The 21,328-nt window shown below is 33.4% G+C and overlaps 3 protein-coding genes across 5 annotated transcripts; 1 reads left to right on the top strand and 2 right to left on the bottom strand.

The window, feature by feature from the left end:
* Positions 1–8,742: 8,742 nt before the first annotated feature.
* On the bottom strand, positions 8,743–13,078 carry LOC110684343 (coatomer subunit zeta-3-like). Its single transcript, XM_021860791.1, has 6 exons — positions 12,893–13,078; positions 12,328–12,487; positions 10,742–10,889; positions 10,553–10,630; positions 9,361–9,445; positions 8,743–9,099 (listed from the first exon to the last, which is right to left on the bottom strand). The coding sequence occupies exons 1-6, from the start codon at positions 12,914–12,916 to the stop codon at positions 9,040–9,042; spliced, it is 555 nt and encodes a 184-aa protein (XP_021716483.1). The 5' UTR covers positions 12,917–13,078; the 3' UTR covers positions 8,743–9,039.
* An 863-nt stretch (positions 13,079–13,941) lies between these two features.
* LOC110684342 (mitochondrial carrier protein CoAc1-like) lies at positions 13,942–20,894 on the top strand. Of its 3 annotated transcripts, XR_002503757.1 has the most exons (7): positions 13,942–14,583; positions 15,165–15,250; positions 15,360–15,567; positions 15,690–15,822; positions 16,134–16,318; positions 17,694–17,965; positions 18,832–20,894. XR_002503757.1 is itself a non-coding variant. In XM_021860788.1 (6 exons), exons 1-6 carry the CDS (start codon positions 14,398–14,400, stop codon positions 17,913–17,915), a joined length of 1,020 nt encoding a protein of 339 aa, XP_021716480.1. In that variant the 5' UTR covers positions 13,942–14,397; the 3' UTR covers positions 17,916–18,111. The 3 variants fall into 3 exon arrangements, 2 of the variants coding, with proteins under 2 accessions (XP_021716480.1, XP_021716481.1); XM_021860788.1 differs by lacking the exon at positions 18,832–20,894 and having other exon boundaries at positions 17,694–18,111; XM_021860789.1 differs by lacking the exon at positions 18,832–20,894 and having other exon boundaries at positions 14,499–14,583; positions 15,203–15,250; positions 17,694–18,111.
* On the bottom strand, positions 18,209–19,004 carry LOC110684344 (EPIDERMAL PATTERNING FACTOR-like protein 2). The gene is made up of 3 exons (XM_021860792.1): positions 18,867–19,004; positions 18,572–18,621; positions 18,209–18,467 (listed from the first exon to the last, which is right to left on the bottom strand). The coding sequence occupies exons 1-3, from the start codon at positions 18,976–18,978 to the stop codon at positions 18,261–18,263; spliced, it is 369 nt and encodes a 122-aa protein (XP_021716484.1). The 5' UTR covers positions 18,979–19,004; the 3' UTR covers positions 18,209–18,260.
* Positions 20,895–21,328: the final 434 nt, after the last annotated feature.

Raw genomic sequence — 21,328 nt, 5'->3', positions numbered from 1 at the left:
TGAATGTGAATACCATGATGAAATAGTAGATGCTAAATTACAATTCATATATAGCCAATTTGTTCATTTTCATACATGTCTTTCATATAGCGTGTATTTTTCATGTTCAAAGAGTCGTGAAATAATTGCTCTAGCTCATCTAATATCACATTTGGTCTCCACGATTGGGTGAAGCAGATGTACTTGAATGCTTTCTACTTGGACATTTGTGCCTTGGAGGATCTTGTTGGTTCTAATTAGTATTAAAACTCTCATTTCACACTATATTATCCCTCAAAAAAAGAATAATTGGTTAAAATAAATTGTATGCAACCGAGATTGTACCTACAAATCCACACCCCTTATAATAATACTATCTAGTAATAAAATATTTCACACTCCATTATTGTGATATTATTTTCTTAATTAAAAACATCATAGTGTTACAAAGAGTTTAAAAGTAGCTGAGTAGTTGGTTCAACATGCATTTTAGACTCATACAAATTTGCAACTTAACATACAACTGTCCAAGTCAATTATATAAATGAAATTTATTACTGTCCAAATCAAGCATATATAATTTTAGTTAGTTAGTAAGAGTACTTAATTACATAAATTAAATGAATGATACTAATTGGATTTTTTATGTCAGTAGCAACTGCTGGGCTATTCTGCTGTTGTTAGTCTGACAGCTCCTAGCTACAATGATATAAACAGTACTCCGTAATATAGTACACACTCCGTAGTGTTTAACAGGAGTATTTCTATAAAAGGAATTACACGCTCCTTTTTTTCCACCTACTCGCCTACTCGTATCCAATTGAAATGTTTTAGTTAAAATAAACAAACGTAATTTTTTATTTTTTTAAGATAAGAAAAATTGAACATTGACAAAAACATAAATAAAGAGTATAAGTGTATAACTTTTTACTAATATATCAACAAATACATACAATACCTCATACTTCATACGAGTATTTAATTATTTATGTGGACTTATATTAAAATTTTCTTAATAATCAATCCTCTGTATGTTGATGTTTCATCTGTTCTGTTATATTTATTTAACAAAAAAAAATATATATAAAATTGATAAATTAGGGCCTATTTTGATTTACTGAAAATAACTAAGCTGAAATGAATTATTTATGAGAGAAAGAAATTAGGAATTGAACTGAAATTAAGCTGAACTGAACAAACGTTATAGGAAATAAATATTACTACTATGTATGATTGTTTGTCGGTATGTAATACTTCTGTGTTTTAACCGATGAGGTTTTGTTATAATGATTAAGACTAAGAACTTGTGCACGATATATCATGTATTTAAAATTTAAATCTTTCACTCCCATTATTAATTTGTATTGCAATTGTGGTTCAATCACACACAAAAAATTAAAAATGTATACTTCAATATTTATAAAAAAAAATCAATGATTCCGTTTTCCGTGTATTAAAGATAAATAAATAAATAGTACTCCCTACTTCGTAAATTCAATGCGCTTAATTAAAAATGGAAAATGATACAGAAATTCATTAGAAATTACAAATTCCTCGTATAGTCGTATGGCAACCTCAATGTAGTCATTCTCACTACAAAATCTGAAATACTCCAATTCTTTGATTTTAATGAGTGGGCTCCACGTTGAGGCTTCCCACTCTGAATTGTCTTCTACTAAATTTTGATCAGGGAGCTCAACATATCATGATATTATTAAAAAAAATAAAAAGAAAGGAAAAAAAAAAAACATATCATGATTTATTTTGTTGCTTAGTGTTATTAAACATGTGCATTTTCAACTTGACTAATTAATATCTGAATTAATCCAGACAATTTTTTTTTTTTTTTTTTTTTTTTTTTTGACAACGGATAAAGAGTAGAAGACTAGTTCCTTCTTCATAATATATAGACACTATATTAGAAACAGTTTAATTAAGCTGTGAAAATCAACATTGAGTGATCTGATTATGCGTGGATATATATATCTAATAATGTTACAAATTAAGCTAATATTTTTCTCCATTTCAATAATATTGCAATAAGGATGAAATTACGCATTTCAAAACATATTTTTTTTTACTACATCCGTTAACTTTTAGTTGCAACAATGAGATATTATTTGTAAGACATAAAAAATTTCATTGTTGCAACTAAAATGAATGGAGGTGGTATGTTAAATATCTATAATTGTACAATAGTTAAAATTATAAAAAGTTGATATTAGAAAAGTATTTATGAAACAAATTTAACATGCCTATATTTTGTTTCAACTTACAAATCATATTATATGGTCAATCAAGAGTGACGATTAGTGCAATTTTTTTTTTAAAGTCCAATTGTTGTAATAATATTGGAACAGAGGAAGTAGTAAAGTTGGGTAGATCACTACAATTGGTTTTCTTTGGTTACTAGTCCAACTAAAAACTCAGAGCATGTTCACATTTACTTAATTTCAATTCAGTCCAGTTCAACTCCATTCAGTTCAGTTCAGCTCCAATCAGTTCACTTCAGTCCAGCTCCTAATTTCCATCTCTCAAATTTCAGTTCAGTTCAGTTCAGTTCAGCTTATTAGTAAATTATCATTAATTATTGAGGTATTATGCAAAAAAACATAAAACGTGCTAGCCATAAACATAATTGATCTCAACACATTACATATTTAAGGAAAGTCCACCGACCATTTGATTATAGTTTTGGACAAGATAGAGGTGGAGAAGATATGGACATCAACCAATTTTCATACAGTAAAGTTATTACTAATAAAAGAGGAATCTGCTAATTTTAATAAATGCAATGCATTGTACTCTTAGTGTCTCTCTTTGTTTACTCAATAATACCTAATGTGATTATTAAGTGGAGTATTGGTTTAATTTATCATATGCTTTGAGCTATGTGATGGTTTTGACATTACACCATATTTATTGAAAGAGTCCATCTCAACAATAAATAATTTGACAAATTGCGTAATTGCTGTGATTAAAAATACGGAGTACTAAATAAGTGATATTGATGTCTTTCTTTTTTTATAAGGTCGAAATCTTATTATAAAAAATAAAAATAAACCTTAAATTTTAAAAGTATATGAAAGGTTTTAAAAATTCCATTTCATGTGTGTCTACATTTTTTTTTTTGACTTGATATAATTTAAATTTTACATCATTCAAATATGTACCACAATACCTCATATAATTTGACTTACTTCTTTAAAGGCTTTTGACTTAATAATTAAAGAAAAAAAAATACTACTTCGTATATACTATGTATATTATACGAGATCTTATTAGACTAGTCTCAATAGTCAATACTATCACAATACCGGTATAAATTACTAGGGTTTTTTTTTTAAAACACAGAAAACTAAACATTACAAAGTATATTGAATTGATGGTTAAATTTATGTCTTGTCAATCTTGTCAAGTGAAAAATAAAACAAGTTCTTTAATTACAATTAGTATACTGCGTTAGATAGATCTATAGTTATAGTGTTATACCAACTAAAACTAGCTTTTAAAAAAATAATCAATATACGTTACTTTTCTTGTAGATGAAGCTATGAAGGTGATGTAAAGGTGGTTCTTTGTCTCTTAAGAGTAAATTAGGTGAACCAAAAACTTAAGTAATGTTCGTCATTGTTCTTTATTTGTGTCAGTCCATTGCTCTTTTTCTCTTACGGTGTATTAATGCTTCTTACTTTGGCCACGTAAATAAAGACTTTATTTAACTATTGTAGTTGTCAATGCCATATTTGCTTGCGGCTAGATTATGTACGTGTTTGCCAAGAAAACGAGGTTCGGTAATCAGGGCACTGCCTCTTTTAATATGTTATCTTCATATGAATACGATGTTTTGGTTTCATTGTGTAATATGGTCTAAAGCTCTCTTTATTTGAGCCGACTTATCATTGGTAGGGGTGAAAGTAGTTTGGATAAAAACCGAAAACCGAACCAAACCGAACCGAATAAGCAATTCGGTTCGGTTTTGTTCGGTTTTCGGTTTGGATCGGTTTGAGAAAATGAAAACCGAATTATATCGGTTTGGATTCGGTTTTGGGATTTTAAAAACCGAAAACCGAACACCGAACCGAAATAAGCCCCATTTCTCAGCCCATTTTCCTACGTATATATACTCAAACCCTAAATTTATAAGCCCATTTCTCAGAATCTCTCAATCTCAGCCGTTTCCCTCACTAAAAGTAAAACCCTAGATTTTCCCTCATCTCTCCCTCTCACCACCTCACTCAGTCACTCCGTTCGTCCACCACCACCAATCCACCACCTCACTACTTCCTGCTTTCCTACTTACCACCTGTGGCTGTGTTCCGTTCGAGTGTTCCAACGCCGGCCGCCGCTGACCACCTGTTCGAGTGTTCCGGTATGGCGGTATGCTTTAATTTCAATATTTCATATTTCACTTCTCTTTCGTTTCTGATCTCTTTCCCTCACTAAAACCCTAGATTTTCCCTCATCTCTCCCTCTCACCACCTGTGTTCCGTTCGAGTGTTCCAACGCCGGCCGCCGCTGACCACCTGTTCGAGTGTTCCGGTATGCTTTAATTTCAATATTTCATATTTCACTTCTCTTTTCCTGCTCGAATTGCATGTTTTCTTTGTTATTTTGAATTTCAGATTTCACTTGCACTTCTCTTTTCCTGCTCGAATTGCATGTTTGTTATTTTTGAATTTCAGATTTCACTTGCACTTCTCTTTTCCTGCTCGAATTGCATGTTTTCTTTGTTATTTTCGAACTGGTGATAGATTGTTTTCTTTGAATAGTTATTATGCTCGAATTGTATTATGCTCGAATTGATGATATTCCTTCAGAGTTCAGAATATATGTTGTTCTATTATAGTATTATGCTCGAATTGCATGTTTTCTTTGTCATTTTCGAACTGGTGATAGATTGTTTTCTTTGAATAGTTATTATGCTCGAATTGTATTATGCTCGAATTGATGATATTCCTTCAGAGTTCAGAATATATGTTGTTCTATTATAGTATTATGCTCGAATTGCATGTTTTCTTTGTTATTTTCGAACTGGTGATAGATTGTTTTCTTTGAATAGTTATTATGCTCGAATTGTATTATGCTCGAAATTGTATTATGCTCGAATTGTATTATGCTCGAACTGGTGATAGATTGATTGTTTTTCATAGATTTGCATAAAAATTGTTGGTTATTGAGTGAGTTCTTTTTTCTGTTTTAAATCAGATTATCAGAATGTCCACAAATATGGATAATGTTGAAGGGAATGTCCCTATTGAGGAGCATGAATCTGACAATGAAAAATCCAAACCCAAGAGGAAGAGAATGAAGGATCGTTCCGAGGTTTGGGAGCACTTTATCAAGGAAGAAACACACACTGGAATGGAAGCACGTTGCAAGTACTGTGGTATGAGATACAAGTGTGGTACAAAGAGAAATGGCACTAGTCCATTGTGGGCTCATATAAATAGATGTCGTAAGTACCCCTATAATACTCCTAAAGAATCAAAACAAAGTTTGTTGTCTTTCAAAAGCAATAAAATTGAAAGTGGTTGTACTAGTGGATTGTCTTATGTGAAATATGATCCAACTGTAATTAGAAAAGCTTTATCTGAGATGGTTATAGTTGATGAATTGCCTTTTAAGTTTGTTGAGGGAGTAGGCTTTAAAAAATTTTGTAATGTAATGGAGCCTAGATTTCATGTCCCTTCCAGAATTACTGTGGCTAAAGATTGTTATGAAACTTTTTTAACTCAAAAAAGAAAGCTGAAATTGGTATTAAAAAATTGTAACTCAAGGGTTTCATTAACAACCGATACATGGACATCTATTCAGCAAATTAATTACATGTGCTTGACTGTTCACTTTGTTGATAATGACTGGAATTTGCAAAAACGTATTCTGAATTTTTGTCCTATATCAAGTCATAAGGGGGAGGAAATTGGGAAAGAAATTGAGAAATGTTTGCTTGATTGGGAACTTGAGAAAGTATTTTGCATAACTGTTGATAATGCTAGCTCAAATGATACCGCAATAGGATATATGAGAAGGAAAATAAATGGTTGGAAAGCTGGGGTTCTTAAGGGTCGGTTCCTTCATATGCGTTGTGTTGCTCATATTGTGAATTTGGTTGTGTCTGATGGCTTGAAAATTGTTAATGAGTCTATTACTCGTGTGAGACAAGCTGTAAGATTCATCAAACAATCCCCTTCTAGGTTGGTAAGGTTTAAAAAATGTGTTGTGGAAGAAAAAATCAACTCTAAAAAGTTGTTGTGCCTTGATGTGCCTACTAGGTGGAATTCCACCTTTTTAATGTTGGATGCTGCTTTGGTGTTTGAGTATGCTTTTGAGAGGTACTCTGAGGAGGACCCTCATTATGTGATTGAGTTAAATGAGAGGGAGGGGAAGGGCTGCCCTACTTCTGAGGATTGGGAAACAGTCAGAAGGTTTTCTGAATTTTTACAAGTCTTTTATGATCTTACGTTGCGTGTCTCTGGGTCTTTGCATGTGACTTCCAATTTATTTTTCCATGAATTGGTGAGTGTTGCTGTCCTTTTGAAAGATTTGATGACAAATGATGATGTGGAGATGTGTCTTATGGCTACTAAAATGAAGGAGAAATATGACAAATATTGGGGTGATCCGGAGAAAATAAACATGCTGATTTTTATTGCTGTTGTGCTTGATCCTCGTTATAAGTTAGATTATGTTGAGTGGATGTTAATTGAAATTTATGATTCTAAGCATGCATTTGTTTTGGTGAATAATTTGAAAGAGTCTTTGAATGCATTGTATGAGGAGTATCGTGGTTCTTCTGGTGATGTGATTAGGGAGGAAGTGTCCTCAAGTATGGACAGTTCCCAATTTTCTCCCAAACAAAAGAAGCTTCAGGTATTGAAAAGTAAGTATAAGAAACATAAGTGTGAGAAAGATGGAGAAGCAAAAATTGAGTTAGACAAATATTTAGAAGAGGAAACGGAGGAGGAATGTGAAAATTTTGATATTTTGGGGTGGTGGAAGTTTAATAGTGCTAGGTTTCCAACAATTGGAAGAATGGCCCGTGATATACTTGCTGTCTCTATCTCAACAGTAGCCTCTGAGAGTGCATTCAGCACTGGTGGTAGGGTTCTAGACCCATTTAGGAGCTCCTTAACTCCAAGGGTCGTTGAAGGACTTGTTTGTGCTCAAAATTGGCTACGTTCTTCTCCCTTTCCTAATATAGAAGAGTGTTTACAAGAAGTTGAAGATCTTGAAGAAGGTAACATAAAACAACAATTATCATGTTATTTTTTTTCATTATTTCATATATATTATGTAACTTGTTTATTTTTTTTTAATGTTATTAGACTTGAGGAATATGACAATTGGTGGTCAAAACCCGGACTTGGTTGAGCTTGATTGAGAGTTAGCTGCCAAGAATGAAGCTGCCCTATTGATTGAAGACTTGAAGTTTCTGCCAAGAGCCTAAGAATGAAGCTGCCCTGTTGGTTGAACTAGTTCATTTGTGGACTGTTTGTCTGTTTTATTATCAATTCATCATGTGGACTGTTTTGATAGTTTTAAGACTTGTTAAGTTCTTATGTCTCAATGTGGACAATGTGTAAGTGTATTTAATTACTATGGTCTATGGCAGTATGGCTGGACAATTTAGTTACTATGGCAGTATGGCATATGGTTGTGACTTGTGAAAGTTGTATGTTAAAATTTATGCTTTAATTTTGTTCAGGAACAGGTACAAAATTTAGGCCTTAAAAGGCCCAAAATTATATGCCCAATAAAAAGCCCAGATTTTAAGGCCTAATACAGCAGCCCATAAAAATTCGGTTTGGATTGGATTTAATTCTCAAAACCGAATTATTTCGGTTTGGATTGGATTTAATTCTCAAAACCGAATTATTTCGGTTTGGATTGGATTGGATTGAATCCAAATTCGGTTTGGATTCGGTTTCAAAAATCCGAAACCGAAATAATTCGGTTTGGATTCGGTTTGGGGTGTAATCCAAACCGAATACCGAACTTTCACCCCTAATCATTGGTCTAAAACTTTTACACGAATGAATATGTGTTTCTGATATATATAGGTTTTATTAAGGGCCTGTTCATTTCAGTTCAGTTTATAGGCCCCAAGTAGGATCTGGTTAAACTAGTATTAATGTAAAATTAATACGAAAAAAAGGTTTTAGTATAAAGCTCATGAAGTTAATACATTAAATAATTACTATAATAATTAATAAACCCTCAAAATATAGTTGAAAAAACAAGTTCTTGTATCTGTAAACTACAAAAAAATATACTCGTTCTACCTCTAAAAGTATACACCAAGTACTCCTAACAACGTACTCGGTATATGCAACAAAACTATAAAAAACGATGCTTACTACTCCGTACTTATTTTTAGATACAGAGGGAATGTTGGCATGTTGCCCAGTAAGCCATATATCCAAAAGTAAAGGCATTTGGGATATGACCTAATGGGGTGGCACAGCCGCACAAGTGTAAAAACTAAAAAAACTAACGTAGTATTTATGTGGCCTATTAATGCCTATTAGAGAGGTTCTATTAAACTTAATCATTAACGCATCCTGTTAATTGATTGGCCTTACTCCTTAATTTAAATATTAATGCCATTCGACGAGAAGATTCGGAAGACATTGTAGAGGCTTGAAAGGAGTTGGATCAATCAAATCACTGAGTACATTGGTAAAGGACTAAAGGAGGCCTATGTGCCCCCTCCAGCATAAGATTTGCGAGTAAGAAACTATTGAGAAAAAAGACTCCAGGTGCAAAGTTATTAATGTAACCAGGACATAATTTTTTATATTGAACGAGTTATACACAAAATGGTACATCAACGAATATACTTCTTGCTAGCAAATCAATGTTTCAAAGGTTTCGCTAAAGAAAATAAACTCTTCCAACAAAGTGCTTAAATGAGCTAAGCAAAGCTAAATGATCATATCAGCTAGAATATCAGCCAGACAACAAAAAAACCGCAACAATTTGGCATCATGAAGCAGGGGATCGCCAAAGAATCCAAGATAGAGTAAATGGCTGACAATATATTCATTGTATAGATTATTAGCTCAAAAGAGATCTTGTCAAGTGTTCGCGAGCCAAAGCCAGTGCTTGAGATATGGTCTGCGGATTAACAGGAAAGCTTTTTGTCAGTCTTCAATCAAACAACATTTATATATGAACTATGTACGCTGTACATATATCCCACAGGTACATTATTGAGTAGTCTATAAATTCACTGATTTCTAATACATATCCAGAGGGAAAAATCATCATTCAGATACTAAACAGAACTACAGAAGCACATGAAAAGCAAGGGGAGATAATGGTGTCTAAATGAGACAAATAACTAAAGAGAAAAATAACAAAATTCAATAGCATCACCTGCTCAGATAAGGGTGCAGCAGGATCAACGCTACTGGTAGCAACTTTATTAGCAATGACATTACCATCAGTCTCAAGAATCATCCTGCATTAGGAAATATAAGATTGAGCCCGAGCCAGCCACAACAAGCCAAAAAAAAAAAAGGAAAAAAAAATATAATATGTAAGCTATTCAGCTAATCTGAACACACATAAGTCATTTTTAGAGGTTTAAATGTCCAATTTCTAGGAGTGCATCTAAGGCAGCTCCAAATTTCAAAGGAAACACATGCAGAGACATGGGATCTTAGTATGCCATGTAAGCATTTTGTTTGCCAACAAGCCTGGCCTACCCCTACATCATAACCTAAGCAACTGTAATGGCAAAACTAGAAAATAGGTGTGGGACTAGAAGCTCCACAGCCTTTGGTGAACCCTCTTCTTCCATGGAATTATGAATTCCCACAGCTATTAACATCTAACTAACAAGGCCTAAAAAGATACAACAAACATGAGCTTACTTGATTATACGTATCTATCATAAATAGTTGATCAAGCTATTACTATTTTGACAAAAGAAAATGAAAATGATTCTGCTACAAATTAATATTGATTCCTAAATTTGTAACAACTTCCCAGAAACATGCCATTATGTCAATACTCAATACTACTAATACTAAGAATTCCAAACTGTTCTGGAGAATTAGAGAGCCATATAGCATGATGAGCAACTACAGAAAAAAGGGATAACCATGAACCAGAAATTGAGAGAATCTGTAAATGGCGCATCATTACCATGCATACAAAAATAATCCCTAGTTTTCTACTTCTTTTAAGCTGCTGGTGCTTCATTCAGAGCACTTTAAACAAAACTAATGCACCAGCCATTAAGAATGTACTGTTTATTAACCATTCCGGGGCAGCTACTACAAGAGAGTCATATGCCATATCACCAACTTAGCAAGTGAAGATGACAGCCAGTATAGCTTTAGCTGCCCTGGTATAGGTTAATTACTTCAACATCAACACGAAGATTCATAGATCTAAGATATTTTGGTACATTATGGAAGAAATATTGGGACGGATATTGGCAACACAAGAATGATATTTCCAGAAAGAAAAGAGACATATCAACATAAAATCCAAATAAAACAAAAGCATTTATTACTAAACAAAAATCACATAATAATCAAGTGCTTGGACAATATATTACCCTCTGTCAACTATCTCATCGAGGCATAGAAGTATAAGATCCAAATTCTCAAGGGCTTCACTTTTGTCAACCTTGTTCCTGGACACAAAACAACACCATATATAGATAGCAAACAAGCATAAGTTTAACATCAATATAAAAATAAGAATAAAAAATAGATAATAAATCCATTAGCTCTTAAAAAGCTACCTCAGTAAAAGGGTAACAGCATCAAAGAAACCCTGAAGCACAGCATCCAGAATAAGTTCATTTTCATCATCACCTCCAGTTACAAAGAAGTGGAGGTCCTGGATGAACTTATAGATGACGATGTTGTTGTCAAACATAGTTATTTCAGCTGGACAATCATGATATATCAGTGACCATATAAGATAATGATAGACCAAGAGTATATTACGTAGCAGTTCCAAGGAAAATTCGTAACATGATTTAACAGCCATTGAACTGACAAGTTACTTTTTCCAGACATATATGCATGGGGAGCTACATATAACACTATAACAGAGATATACTCCTTCTAACACATGATTTAATCTAAAGGCTTTTGTTCCCATTAGAGAAGAGCAAAAGTTGGTACCCAAAAAAATTGCTCAAAGCAAATACTCCACATATCATAAGGAGTTTCCACAGAGGACAAATTAACCAACTTCTGCTGGCATTCTATTAACTTTAATCTAGGTCATAAGGAGCCCCAAACATCTATATCTATCTATACTTAGTATTTAAAAAGGCAAACCAAAAAAGACATATGTCATCATTCTATTACACTTCCCTATCTTCTTCTTCAACTCAATGTGCCACATGTCGTTTTAAATTTTTTTATTTTTAATTATACAATTTTTCTTAACTCTTTCATTAAACACTTCATCTTCATCTCCCCTCTTTAATTCAACCTTTTTATTTTCTCTCTTTGATTTTAGTCCCTCCATCTTCTTTCTATTAAGTCTCATTTCAAATTAAAGTCCCAAAATTTTTATTTCTTTAATTATGTTTTCATTTACGTATTACACTCATAATTATTTATTGGTATTTCCTTAATCATCTCTCAATGCAATTTTCTATTAACAAGTCGTGCATTGCACGGGCCAAAAGATTAACTTATATGAGTTACATCTTACATGGAGTCCCAATAACTTATGTAGTACTTTTTAAAATCTTGAAAAACTGACATTCATTGTAACCCTGATATAAAGAGCACAAACTTCAAATTAATAAGCTAGCAGCAAATGGTTCCAATTAAACCCCAATCTACAAAGTCTCCTCAGCTATTATCAACAAGTAAATTCCCAAAGATACATTAAAATTTCATAGTTTAGATTAAAATAAAACTCTGTATGTCTTATTGGTGTAGTTAGGCTGTATTTGCCAAGCATGCAAACATATTCATGGCAGGTAATCGCTACCACGTTGTAGCACGTTTGTAATCCAGAGTCTACCAAAACAGTTCAATATCCTAGACGGTTTGACTAATCATGATGCATAAAACTAACTGCCTATAATATGCACCAAAGCCCTGCGCTCAAGATCTGATTACACGGCCTGTTTATGTCCTATCATCATTATCTAGAAGGCTAGAACAGTATATAACTTAATCAAAATTCCCTTTCAATAATATCTTGAGCTGGAGAAGCTTTTAAACATAACTGCACTGCAGATCATACATGTTCATAAACAAAATCATACAAAGCAAACACAACTTATGAGCTGTCAAACTCGACGCCATCAAATTAATGTACGAGAAACAAACACATCATATCAATATAATGATAGGCTACCTTCTGTCCTAGCATTAGTCTTCTGAGTTTTAGTAAAGACGGATTTCTCATAGGCCAATTTCGCCGCATTCGTAGACCATTCATCCGAATAATACTTAACAGCTACCCTCTTCCCTTCCGAATCGAGAAGCAGTATGTTCTTCACTAATGGGCATGAGTCCTACACGACCGAATCATAACCAAATAACATCAACTACTCATGATCAATCACAAATCACACAACTTTTCATCAACTTCCACAATTGCAGCGATTCAGTGCCACGATATAAGCATAATTCATCAATTAAATTGCGAATAATGATTGTTTTAGCTACGATGAATGTTAAATCAGACCCTAAACAATGTTAATTACACTCGATTGAAATATAGGAACAACGAAATCAGATCAAATTAAGCGATTTTGTTTTGATTGAACAAAAATCAGATCAAATTAGGTTTAATTGTTTTGGGTAGCGCAAAAATTGGATCAAATCGAAATGTAATGAAAATTGCAAAAGAAATTGAACTACAAATTAAGTAAAAGAAAAGTAAGTCGTGGATCTAGAGAAAGAGAGAGAAGACTCACCCGATAAACAGAGAATGACGCCATTTTCTGGGTGGAATTGGAGATCTGGAAGTACAGTGAGGAAGAGCAAACAACGGAGCAATATCGGAGAAAGAGAGGAAGAGGTGACAGTCGGTTGATTTGGGCTTTATAAAAACGAAAATGAAGCCATTTTGATGAAAACAAATTGGGCAATGGGCATGTGAGCATGTCCGATTAGAGAGACATCGAGTCCATAGCGGATATTATTGGTGTCAATTCGAGTATTCGAATCGGGTTTGGTAAAGTTGAATTGGATGAAATTTTTTTAAAAAATCTGAATGCTAAGGATTTATTTGGCATTGATGTGATTTTCAATTAGCCTATTCATTAATTTATGGCGAAATGACTCTTATATCCCCATTTAATTTAAAATTCTACCTAAACTATTTACCCCACAATTAGCTTATTGGTCATTTCACATACTCAATCAACTTTAAGTTATCGGCTATTTACTAAACACTTTTATACAATCAAGTAATAAAATAAGTTAGTCAAATCACTTAATACATTCAGCTAGTAAAAATCAGCTTTAACTTTCAGCTATTCACCAAGCACGATCATACTATTTTTGTGCCCCGTGCATTTGTGCAATGCTTGGGTGGTTTATATATTGAATTTTAAGATAAATTTTTAATTCGAGATAACTCATGACCTGGCCCTAATTGACCGGTCTACTTATATGATAATTTTTAGAATTATAATCTAATAATTTTTTTGAATAAAATTATAATTCAATTTGTACCTATGAAATATTGAAATTTTATCGAAAATAAAACTCCAAACTAACAATTTTATCTTAAAATTCTATCCAAATATAATTCTAAATTAACTTTTTTTTTTTAAATCTTATAAAGCCTATTTAAATCTATCCAATGTGGCACGACATTATCATATATATATACAATGGTTTTTTAAAAAGCATGTGTCATTTGATATACTTATCCATGCAAGTATATGCAACACTAATTGAACAAAAACATAGCAAATCAACATTTAATAAATTAATTTTTAGAGTTGTTAACTGGACAAGTCATTTCTTTCTTTCATTGATTTTCTTTTAGTCATTTGATTTTGAATTTATTTACTTATTTTCTAATCTTCAAATGAGCAACAAATACTACATATGCCTACACGGCCTCACCTCTACATAAACCCGAGTGCATATAAGAATTTGTTAAGGTTGTTACTAGTTAGTACTCAAATCATAAAAATACTGTAGAATACGAAAGCGCCAAAACAAGGAAGACCAAAAAAAAAAAAAGCGTTGGGAAGTTTCCTCCTTCCACTGTGTCTTTCCAGTAGAAGGAAAAGAGGAAAAAACGTGTCCAATGATAAATTTGTTTTCCAAATTTCCTGAATATTCATTAAAATACCCCTTTTAATGCGGTTGATTCAGATCAATCAAATTACCCCGGAAGAACACCCAAATCCCTTCTTCCGGCTGGTAATCCCCAATTCAGTTAATTGTTTCCTCAGATTTCGAGATGGGTTCTTCGGATAGTACAACGTTGTCATCTTCATCGAATGTTGCCGGCTTAATTGTTGATGATGATCCTACTTTTGTCGATTCTTTGCCTGTTTATGTCAGGGAATTGATTGCTGGTGGTGCTGCTGGTGCTTTTGCTAAGACTGCTGTTGCCCCCCTTGAAAGAATTAAGATTCTTTTTCAGGTTTTTTTTTTATTTATTGAATTTTTAATTTTGATGTTGTTTAATTAATTGGGGTTGTAGTAAAGATTGTTAAATTGATTTGATGGGTTTAGTTGTTGGTTTTGTTGCTAATTGTATTGTGTTTTTAAGTTAATTGATGAATTTATGAAATTATGAGGTGAATGTTTTGATTTGAATTGTTTTTGGGATATTATTTGGTGTTATTACTTGTTATAATCCCGCCGTATATATTTAGGACCCAATTCAAGAGACAAATTAGAGAGAAATAATTCATAATAAGTAATGAGTTGGATAATTTGGAACGCCTATAAGAAAACTGGAGCCAGTAAACTGGGATGGAAGTAGTAATTTGTGTTTGTTGAAGATTACATATTAAATAATCTTGAGCAATGGCACTGGTAAAAGAGTATTTTGGGGTTGTTGTTTTGTGGAAATTAGGCACTTGTAGAGGATTTTAGTTGTTTGGGGTTGATAAGAAATTGATTAATTGAATGAATATGAACGTGAAATCAGGGTGACAATGATTAGAGGAACTAGTTACTAATTGCAGTGCTTATATGAGATTTTTAACACATTTGTAGACACGAACGGATGGGTTTCATTCTCTTGGGGTCTACAGGTCACTGAAGAAGGTGCTAAATCATGAAGGGATACAAGGGTTGTACAAGTAAGGCTTTGATTTATTGGTTTGTTGTTTATTTTTTCTTCTGTTTTCACAGTTATGTTTGGTTGGTGCAAGTTGTTAATTTGTATTAAACTACTCGATTTCTTATTAGAGGGAATGGTGCAAGTGTCCTCCGGATTGTTCCTTATGCAGCTTTGCATTACATGGCGTATGAGAGATACCGGTTTTGGCTGTATGATAAATGTACTTCCCTGGGGACAGGACCTGTTGTAGATCTTATAGCCGGCTCAGCAGCTGGTGGTACTGCAGTTTTATGCACATACCCCTTGGACTTGGCGAGGACAAAGCTTGCTTATCAGGTGCCTATCCTACATTTATTAAGGGTCATGACATTCTTATTGTTTCATTACCAGAATTTGACTTTGTAGTTGGTTGGTAATGTGTATTTTCATGGCTTTTGTCATCATTTATCTGGTCTAAGGTAGTGGACAAACGGTCAACTTTCAGGAGCAGTTTGAACTGCAGCAACTCTTCTCCATCATATAGTGGAGTAAAAGATGTATTTAAGCGTGTTTACAATGAAGGCGGTGTGCGCGCCTTGTATCGTGGCGTGGGTAAGTACTTGCTTAGGAGAACTAAATTATTTTCAGTGCTTGCATTCTAAAGGGTTCACTGTGATTGTTGCTCTTATTATCACGTGTACGTTGGATGTTCCCCTTCATATGAAAATTCTCGGTCACACACTCGCACAGTCACACCTTAAAGCATAAAAATTATGGCTGTTTAGGTCAGTGTTTAGTTAATAAGAAGTTAGGAAGGATTGTTTTTACCCATGCCATGCTATCTTTTTTGGACTAATTACGCAGTTGTTACTCTTGTAAGTACTGTATATGCCATGTGACATTGTGACTCACTGTTTGAGCAGGACCAACACTTGTTGGAATCCTTCCATACGCTGGTTTGAAGTTCTATATATACGAGGAGCTCAAAAGAAGAGTTCCTGATGAGCATCAAAAATCCATTGTATTAAGGCTTTCTTGTGGAGCTTTAGCTGGATTATTTGGACAAACCTTCACATACCCATTGGATGTTGTTAGACGACAAATGCAGGTAAATTTCTCCAAGTGTCCTCGTTCCCCCCCCCCCCCCCTCTTTTTTTACCTCTTATTTCGTTTTATATTTATTATTAGGTATAGTGGCAATCTTTTTATTTTTATTATTGTTATTATTATTATTTTTTATCTATATTTAGATTTCTTCATTGGACTAGGAATCCTAACTACATAATTCATATTTCATAATGTACTTATATCTGGATGCTTAATGGTTCATTATATATTACATTGGTTGGGTTGCTCAGCATCTTTAGATCAATATTTTTGTTGTTGTTGTTGTTGTGTTTTTTTTAAAAATAAAAAAATAAAAAAAAATTTAAATTACTCAATTCTGCATGTTCAATTAGGGATGAATAACACATTGCATGGGATTTAGTCTGTGGCTTCAAGCCTTCAACTACTCCCAGAGCCTGCCAATAAGTTAACATAAACATTTTGTAGTAATGGTTGTGTAGTTGATATACCAAGATATAGTGGCAAACCCAGTGTACTACTCCCTTTGTCCTAACTGTTTGCTCTCTCTTTTTATTATTATTATTTTTTTTATTCATGTTTGCCTATTAATATATTTTTAATTGCATATAGTTAAAAAAAATTTAAAAATTGATTTATTGAAAAGACATTTAACGAAAAAGATAGCAAGGAGTATCATGAATAATTATTGTCAAAGTTGATGAACACCTAAAAAACAGTGATTGCAGCAAATCAGCTAGCAATTTGGGATTGAGGGGGTAGCACAAATTCTGAAGGAGATTCTCAACGAGTTGATAGTTTCCATATTGATTTTTAGGAGTTGTGATGGGATTAGTCATGTGAAATGATCTGTGCTACTCTTAATCAGTTTCCTTTGATACAAGGTCTTTGGATATGCCAAGCTGATTGTATTTAGTCGTGTCGAATTGACATGAGAATGATTGTGCAAAGTGCCATCCATGTCTCTATGAGCATCGTACTTGTCATTTTTGTGATCATTTGGCTGTTCCAATCCTTTGCTTTCAGCAAAATATGGCCCTTTTCTCAAACCTTTAGCTTACAACATTTAATCTTGAGTTTACTGGTGCGATGACAAAGAGAGTTTCACACAGCTAATGATACAAACTACAACTGGGGCAGTGCGCATAATTAGTTTTTTTGCATGATTGAACGATTAGATCCAACTTGGCCACTTGGGTGACTCAAATGCATTTGTTTCCCTTCTCCTTTCTTTTTCATTTGTGTTTTTTGGTGCTAATTAACCAACTATCACTTTCTTTGGATGAACATCCCTTATTTCAGATTTAATTATCTTGTAACAAAAAGTACTATGAAAAAGAGCCTACCTGTGTGCGTATGACTCAATAACTGACTTTTAGGTAAAATGTCGACTGCAGGTTGAAAATTTGCATCAAGGTGGAGCAAGGTATAAAAACACCATTGAAGGCCTTAGGGGGATTGTTCAAAGTCAAGGATGGAGGCAGTTGTTTGCTGGTCTGAGTATTAACTACATCAAAGTTGTCCCGTCTGTTGCCATTGGGTTTACGACTTACGACATTATGAAGTCTTGGCTGAATCTTTCATATCAGCACAAACGACAAGGGATATCTGGTGGGTGAAATTCAAATCGAATCTATCCAAGACAGCAAGGAAAGGTAGAGGAGGAAATGTGAGTCCTCTAATTTGATGACTTACACGTCTCATAGAATAGAATTGACATGATAAGATTGATGCAATTTTTTTGCTCAAAACCTTGAGAAAACTCGAATATTGATTTAGTACAGATGATTAATATATACTTCTACATTGATTTGACTCATATCTCAAATAGAATGCCTAATTTGTACAGAGCTAAATGCACTCTAAACTTCACTCAAGATAGAAAACAGAGTAAAAAAGCATTTGCTGAACTTAAGATAAGTTTTTAACTTATAAATACCTAGACTTTAGGGTAACAAAAATAGTTACGGGCTGTAGAATGTTGCCCCACATTTGCATTTCCAACTAACAGGCTCATAATTTGCATACTGTATTCCTAAGTGGCCGCCGCTTATTGTGGGTACTTGTATGGCTACACAAGGGTTGCAACCATCACATTTGTGGTCGCAATTCGGGGGTCTTGAACCAAGTTCATTTCTGTAGCTTTTTGCTTCTGATAGTTTCTGTAAATCCTGCAAAAATGTTTATTATTGGATGTTAATATTCAAACAAGAGAAAAATAGAGATAGATTCATAAGTAGAGAGATAGAGACAGAGAGAGCGAGAGTGATTATACCTCTATTGAACTGCAGGGAGCTTGTGAACTCTCTGGACTTCCACCAGTACCTGAACACAGAAAATTTTTAGTTAGGGGTGATTATAGTTTTGGTTTGATTGGGACAAGTGGAATGTTGGAAACTGATTTTGGCACTCCTCTTTATGATCAGAGCATTAAAACTCTGCTCTCTCAGTCGGAGTGCCAAAATTATTTTCCCGGAATGTAGAGTGATCGTAGTTCTTGATACTGTTAATGTTACTAGCAAATTTTCTTAACAGGTCAAAATGGTGATGAAATAACATACAGTTGGTACCTGATATCAGAGAAGAAGAATCATGGTTTGGAATCAAAAGCCTACTAGTTGCAGGAACCCAAGCAACAATTTGCAGAAGTAACACAATTGTGCTAAACAACTTCTTTCTCATTGCTCCCAGAAACTCAAACGATAAGTATTTTCTTTTTTAGTGAGAGAAAGAGAGAGTGAAAGATGATTCAGATCACTTGGAGTTGAACAATGCTATGCATGATTCCATGATCATTATATGTATACAGTATATACTTCTTGCATTGGGTCCCAAATTTCTGCCAATAAGAAAAAACACTGAAAATCCAGAGAGAACCCTTAAGTTTACTGGCCTTTCTTCTTGCATTGGGAGGAGAGAGAGAGAGAGAGAGAGAGAGAGAGAGAGAGAGAGGGGTTTGCTTGAAAGACAAGGGATTGTGTCTTATATTTACTTTTCTACTGAGACACTGATAACTCTTCTTATATCTATGACAACACACTTGCAGAAAAGACAGATTTTTTTTTTTTTTTTTTTTTTTTAGGGTAGCTTTGAAAGTTTGATTGTCTAATAAGATGGCTCAAATGACAGCTGCCATTTATGGATCTGAGAAGTGAAAAGGAAGGGAAAATAGGGATGAGTCCTACAGGGCTACAAGATCTCTGGAATTGTTAGAATAGGTAGAGCATAGGGATCCTTGACTGCAGTGCCTTTTCTCTGTATTATATTATTTGGTTCCTAGAAAAGGTAAGAGATCTTCAGTTGCAGAATCCTTTCTTCTTCCCTTATTTATTGAATCCCAATTTATGATTCAGTCACCTGTTTTGCAGGTTCCTTCTTCATAGCTTCTTTATTAAGTTTGTTACTCCTACTGGAGTACTCTTCCAGTAAACTCTCTCTCTCTTTTTTTTTTTTTTTAAAAAAAACTTTTGTGTGCTGTTAGAAATTATTAGCAGTACATATTCACTACTATGTTGTTAGAATAAATGTCTATGTTGCTCGGACTCAGAGTCGGCTATTTGAGATAAAATCAGGACTCCAAGTATCATACTAATATTTGTGATGTTCGGAAAAAATGTTAATGTCCTGAGATGGAACTGGACTGTGATATATATTATGGTAAATTCTTTATTTTTAGTGGTTGAGAAAATGTGATAATTTATAACAAATTGAGGTTTATGAGAGATGGAATTAGGTGACGTGACTTGTAATACTACATTACTGAGAATTATATTGAAAGTCGTATGTGTTGTTTGAGAGGTTATAGACTTATAGTGCTGACATATTTTCTGATTTGCTGCAACTTATTTCCTCTGGATTTATTATTTTTATATCAGTTTCTGAAATTCCATTTCAGTAATGCAGTAGGCTGAGATTGGAGAGTGACTATTGATCCTTTTTAAAAAAAAAACAAAAAAAATACTGTTAATGTGTAGTGATGCAGGTAATGAGATTATCACTGTATTTCGTATTTAATAAGTCTAATGAAATGTGAGGGTTTTTTTTTTTTTTTTTTTTTAAAAGGAAAATATGTGAGGTTTCATACATGTAAACTTTTATTATGTCTCTGTACTTATCTCGCTGACGTGTGATCCAACCTTACCAAAAAAATATTACCTCCGTTACATATTATTTGCAACGATTAGACATTTTTCCTCTCTACTTTATGTCAAATCGTTGCAAATAATTTGTAACAGATGTAGTAAAAAAATTAAAAAAAAAATCTTGGATGGTTGCGTAGGTAGTGCAAGCACTTGTAGTATCTACCCTATTTACAATTTTACATGCCTGAATTTCATTTTGAGTATGTCAAAATATTAAACATTATATATAGACTTTATCCAAGTAAAATATTGTGTTTTTCCCCTAAAAAAAAAAAGTAAAATATTGTGTTTTTTTTCACATATCTTTTCCATATCACGGATACTTTTTTCAAGTAAGAAAATAGGTGTACAAGGAACGTGGGGAAATCTCTAACCAATGTTAACAATTCTTAGCCTCAAATTAGTCCACCTTAAACTTTTTTTTTTTTTTTTTTTTTTTTGAGAATTTGGGCAAAATGAAACAGCTTGTGTAAAATGAATTATCTCCAAACAAAAAGAGGCTTAAATTAGGCCAAAAAAAAAGAAACAAATTGGGAGAACTTTAAACTTGTACAGTACCAGATTTGGAAAAAGTGAAGAACATAGTGAAGTTTAGGATGGAAGATTGATAGATGATTGAATGATTGGATAAATCACTGCTGTTTAATTCAGAAAGCAGCGACATGACATATGCTTCGCAGTTTGTGTAATTGCATAGACTTTTAAATAACGTAGCTGTAGTACATGGCTATGCTATATATGTGCAGCTCTACTATTCTTCTTCTTCGTTGCTCCCACCTATTTTCTTCATATTTCACATCGTTGTTCAAGCGAGTCAAGTCTCGAGTCAACTCGAACGTTACACTTTTTATTCTTTTTTCTCTCTTGACTTGATTTTACTTCTAAATTTT

The sequence above is a fragment of the Chenopodium quinoa genome, unplaced genomic scaffold, assembly GCF_001683475.1.
Source record: "Chenopodium quinoa cultivar QQ74 unplaced genomic scaffold, ASM168347v1, whole genome shotgun sequence".
NCBI classification, from domain to species: domain Eukaryota; kingdom Viridiplantae; phylum Streptophyta; class Magnoliopsida; order Caryophyllales; family Amaranthaceae; genus Chenopodium; species Chenopodium quinoa.
This window is presented reverse-complemented; position numbering and strand designations above follow the sequence as displayed.

Bases quoted from the DNA above. Each gene is read 5' to 3' on its own strand.
- LOC110684343 (XM_021860791.1), bottom strand. From the start codon at position 12,916: ATGGCGTCATTCTCTGTTTATCGG. The intron at 12,488-12,892 runs GTGAGTCTTCTC...TCGGTCGTGTAG, and splicing joins CGTCATTCTCTGTTTATCGG to GACTCATGCCCATTAGTGAA. The intron at 10,631-10,741 runs GTAGCTTTTTAA...TTTTGTGTCCAG, and splicing joins GCTGTTACCCTTTTACTGAG to GAACAAGGTTGACAAAAGTG.
- LOC110684342 (XM_021860788.1), top strand. From the start codon at position 14,398: ATGGGTTCTTCGGATAGTACAACGTTGTCATCTTCATCGAATGTTGCC. The intron at 15,568-15,689 runs GTGCCTATCCTA...ATCTGGTCTAAG, and splicing joins GGACAAAGCTTGCTTATCAG to GTAGTGGACAAACGGTCAAC. The intron at 16,319-17,693 runs GTAAATTTCTCC...TGTCGACTGCAG, and splicing joins TTGTTAGACGACAAATGCAG to GTTGAAAATTTGCATCAAGG.
- LOC110684344 (XM_021860792.1), bottom strand. From the start codon at position 18,978: ATGAGAAAGAAGTTGTTTAGCACAATTGTGTTACTTCTGCAAATTGTT. The intron at 18,622-18,866 runs GTACCAACTGTA...TTCTGTGTTCAG, and splicing joins TTCTTCTTCTCTGATATCAG to GTACTGGTGGAAGTCCAGAG. The intron at 18,468-18,571 runs GTATAATCACTC...ACATTTTTGCAG, and splicing joins CTCCCTGCAGTTCAATAGAG to GATTTACAGAAACTATCAGA.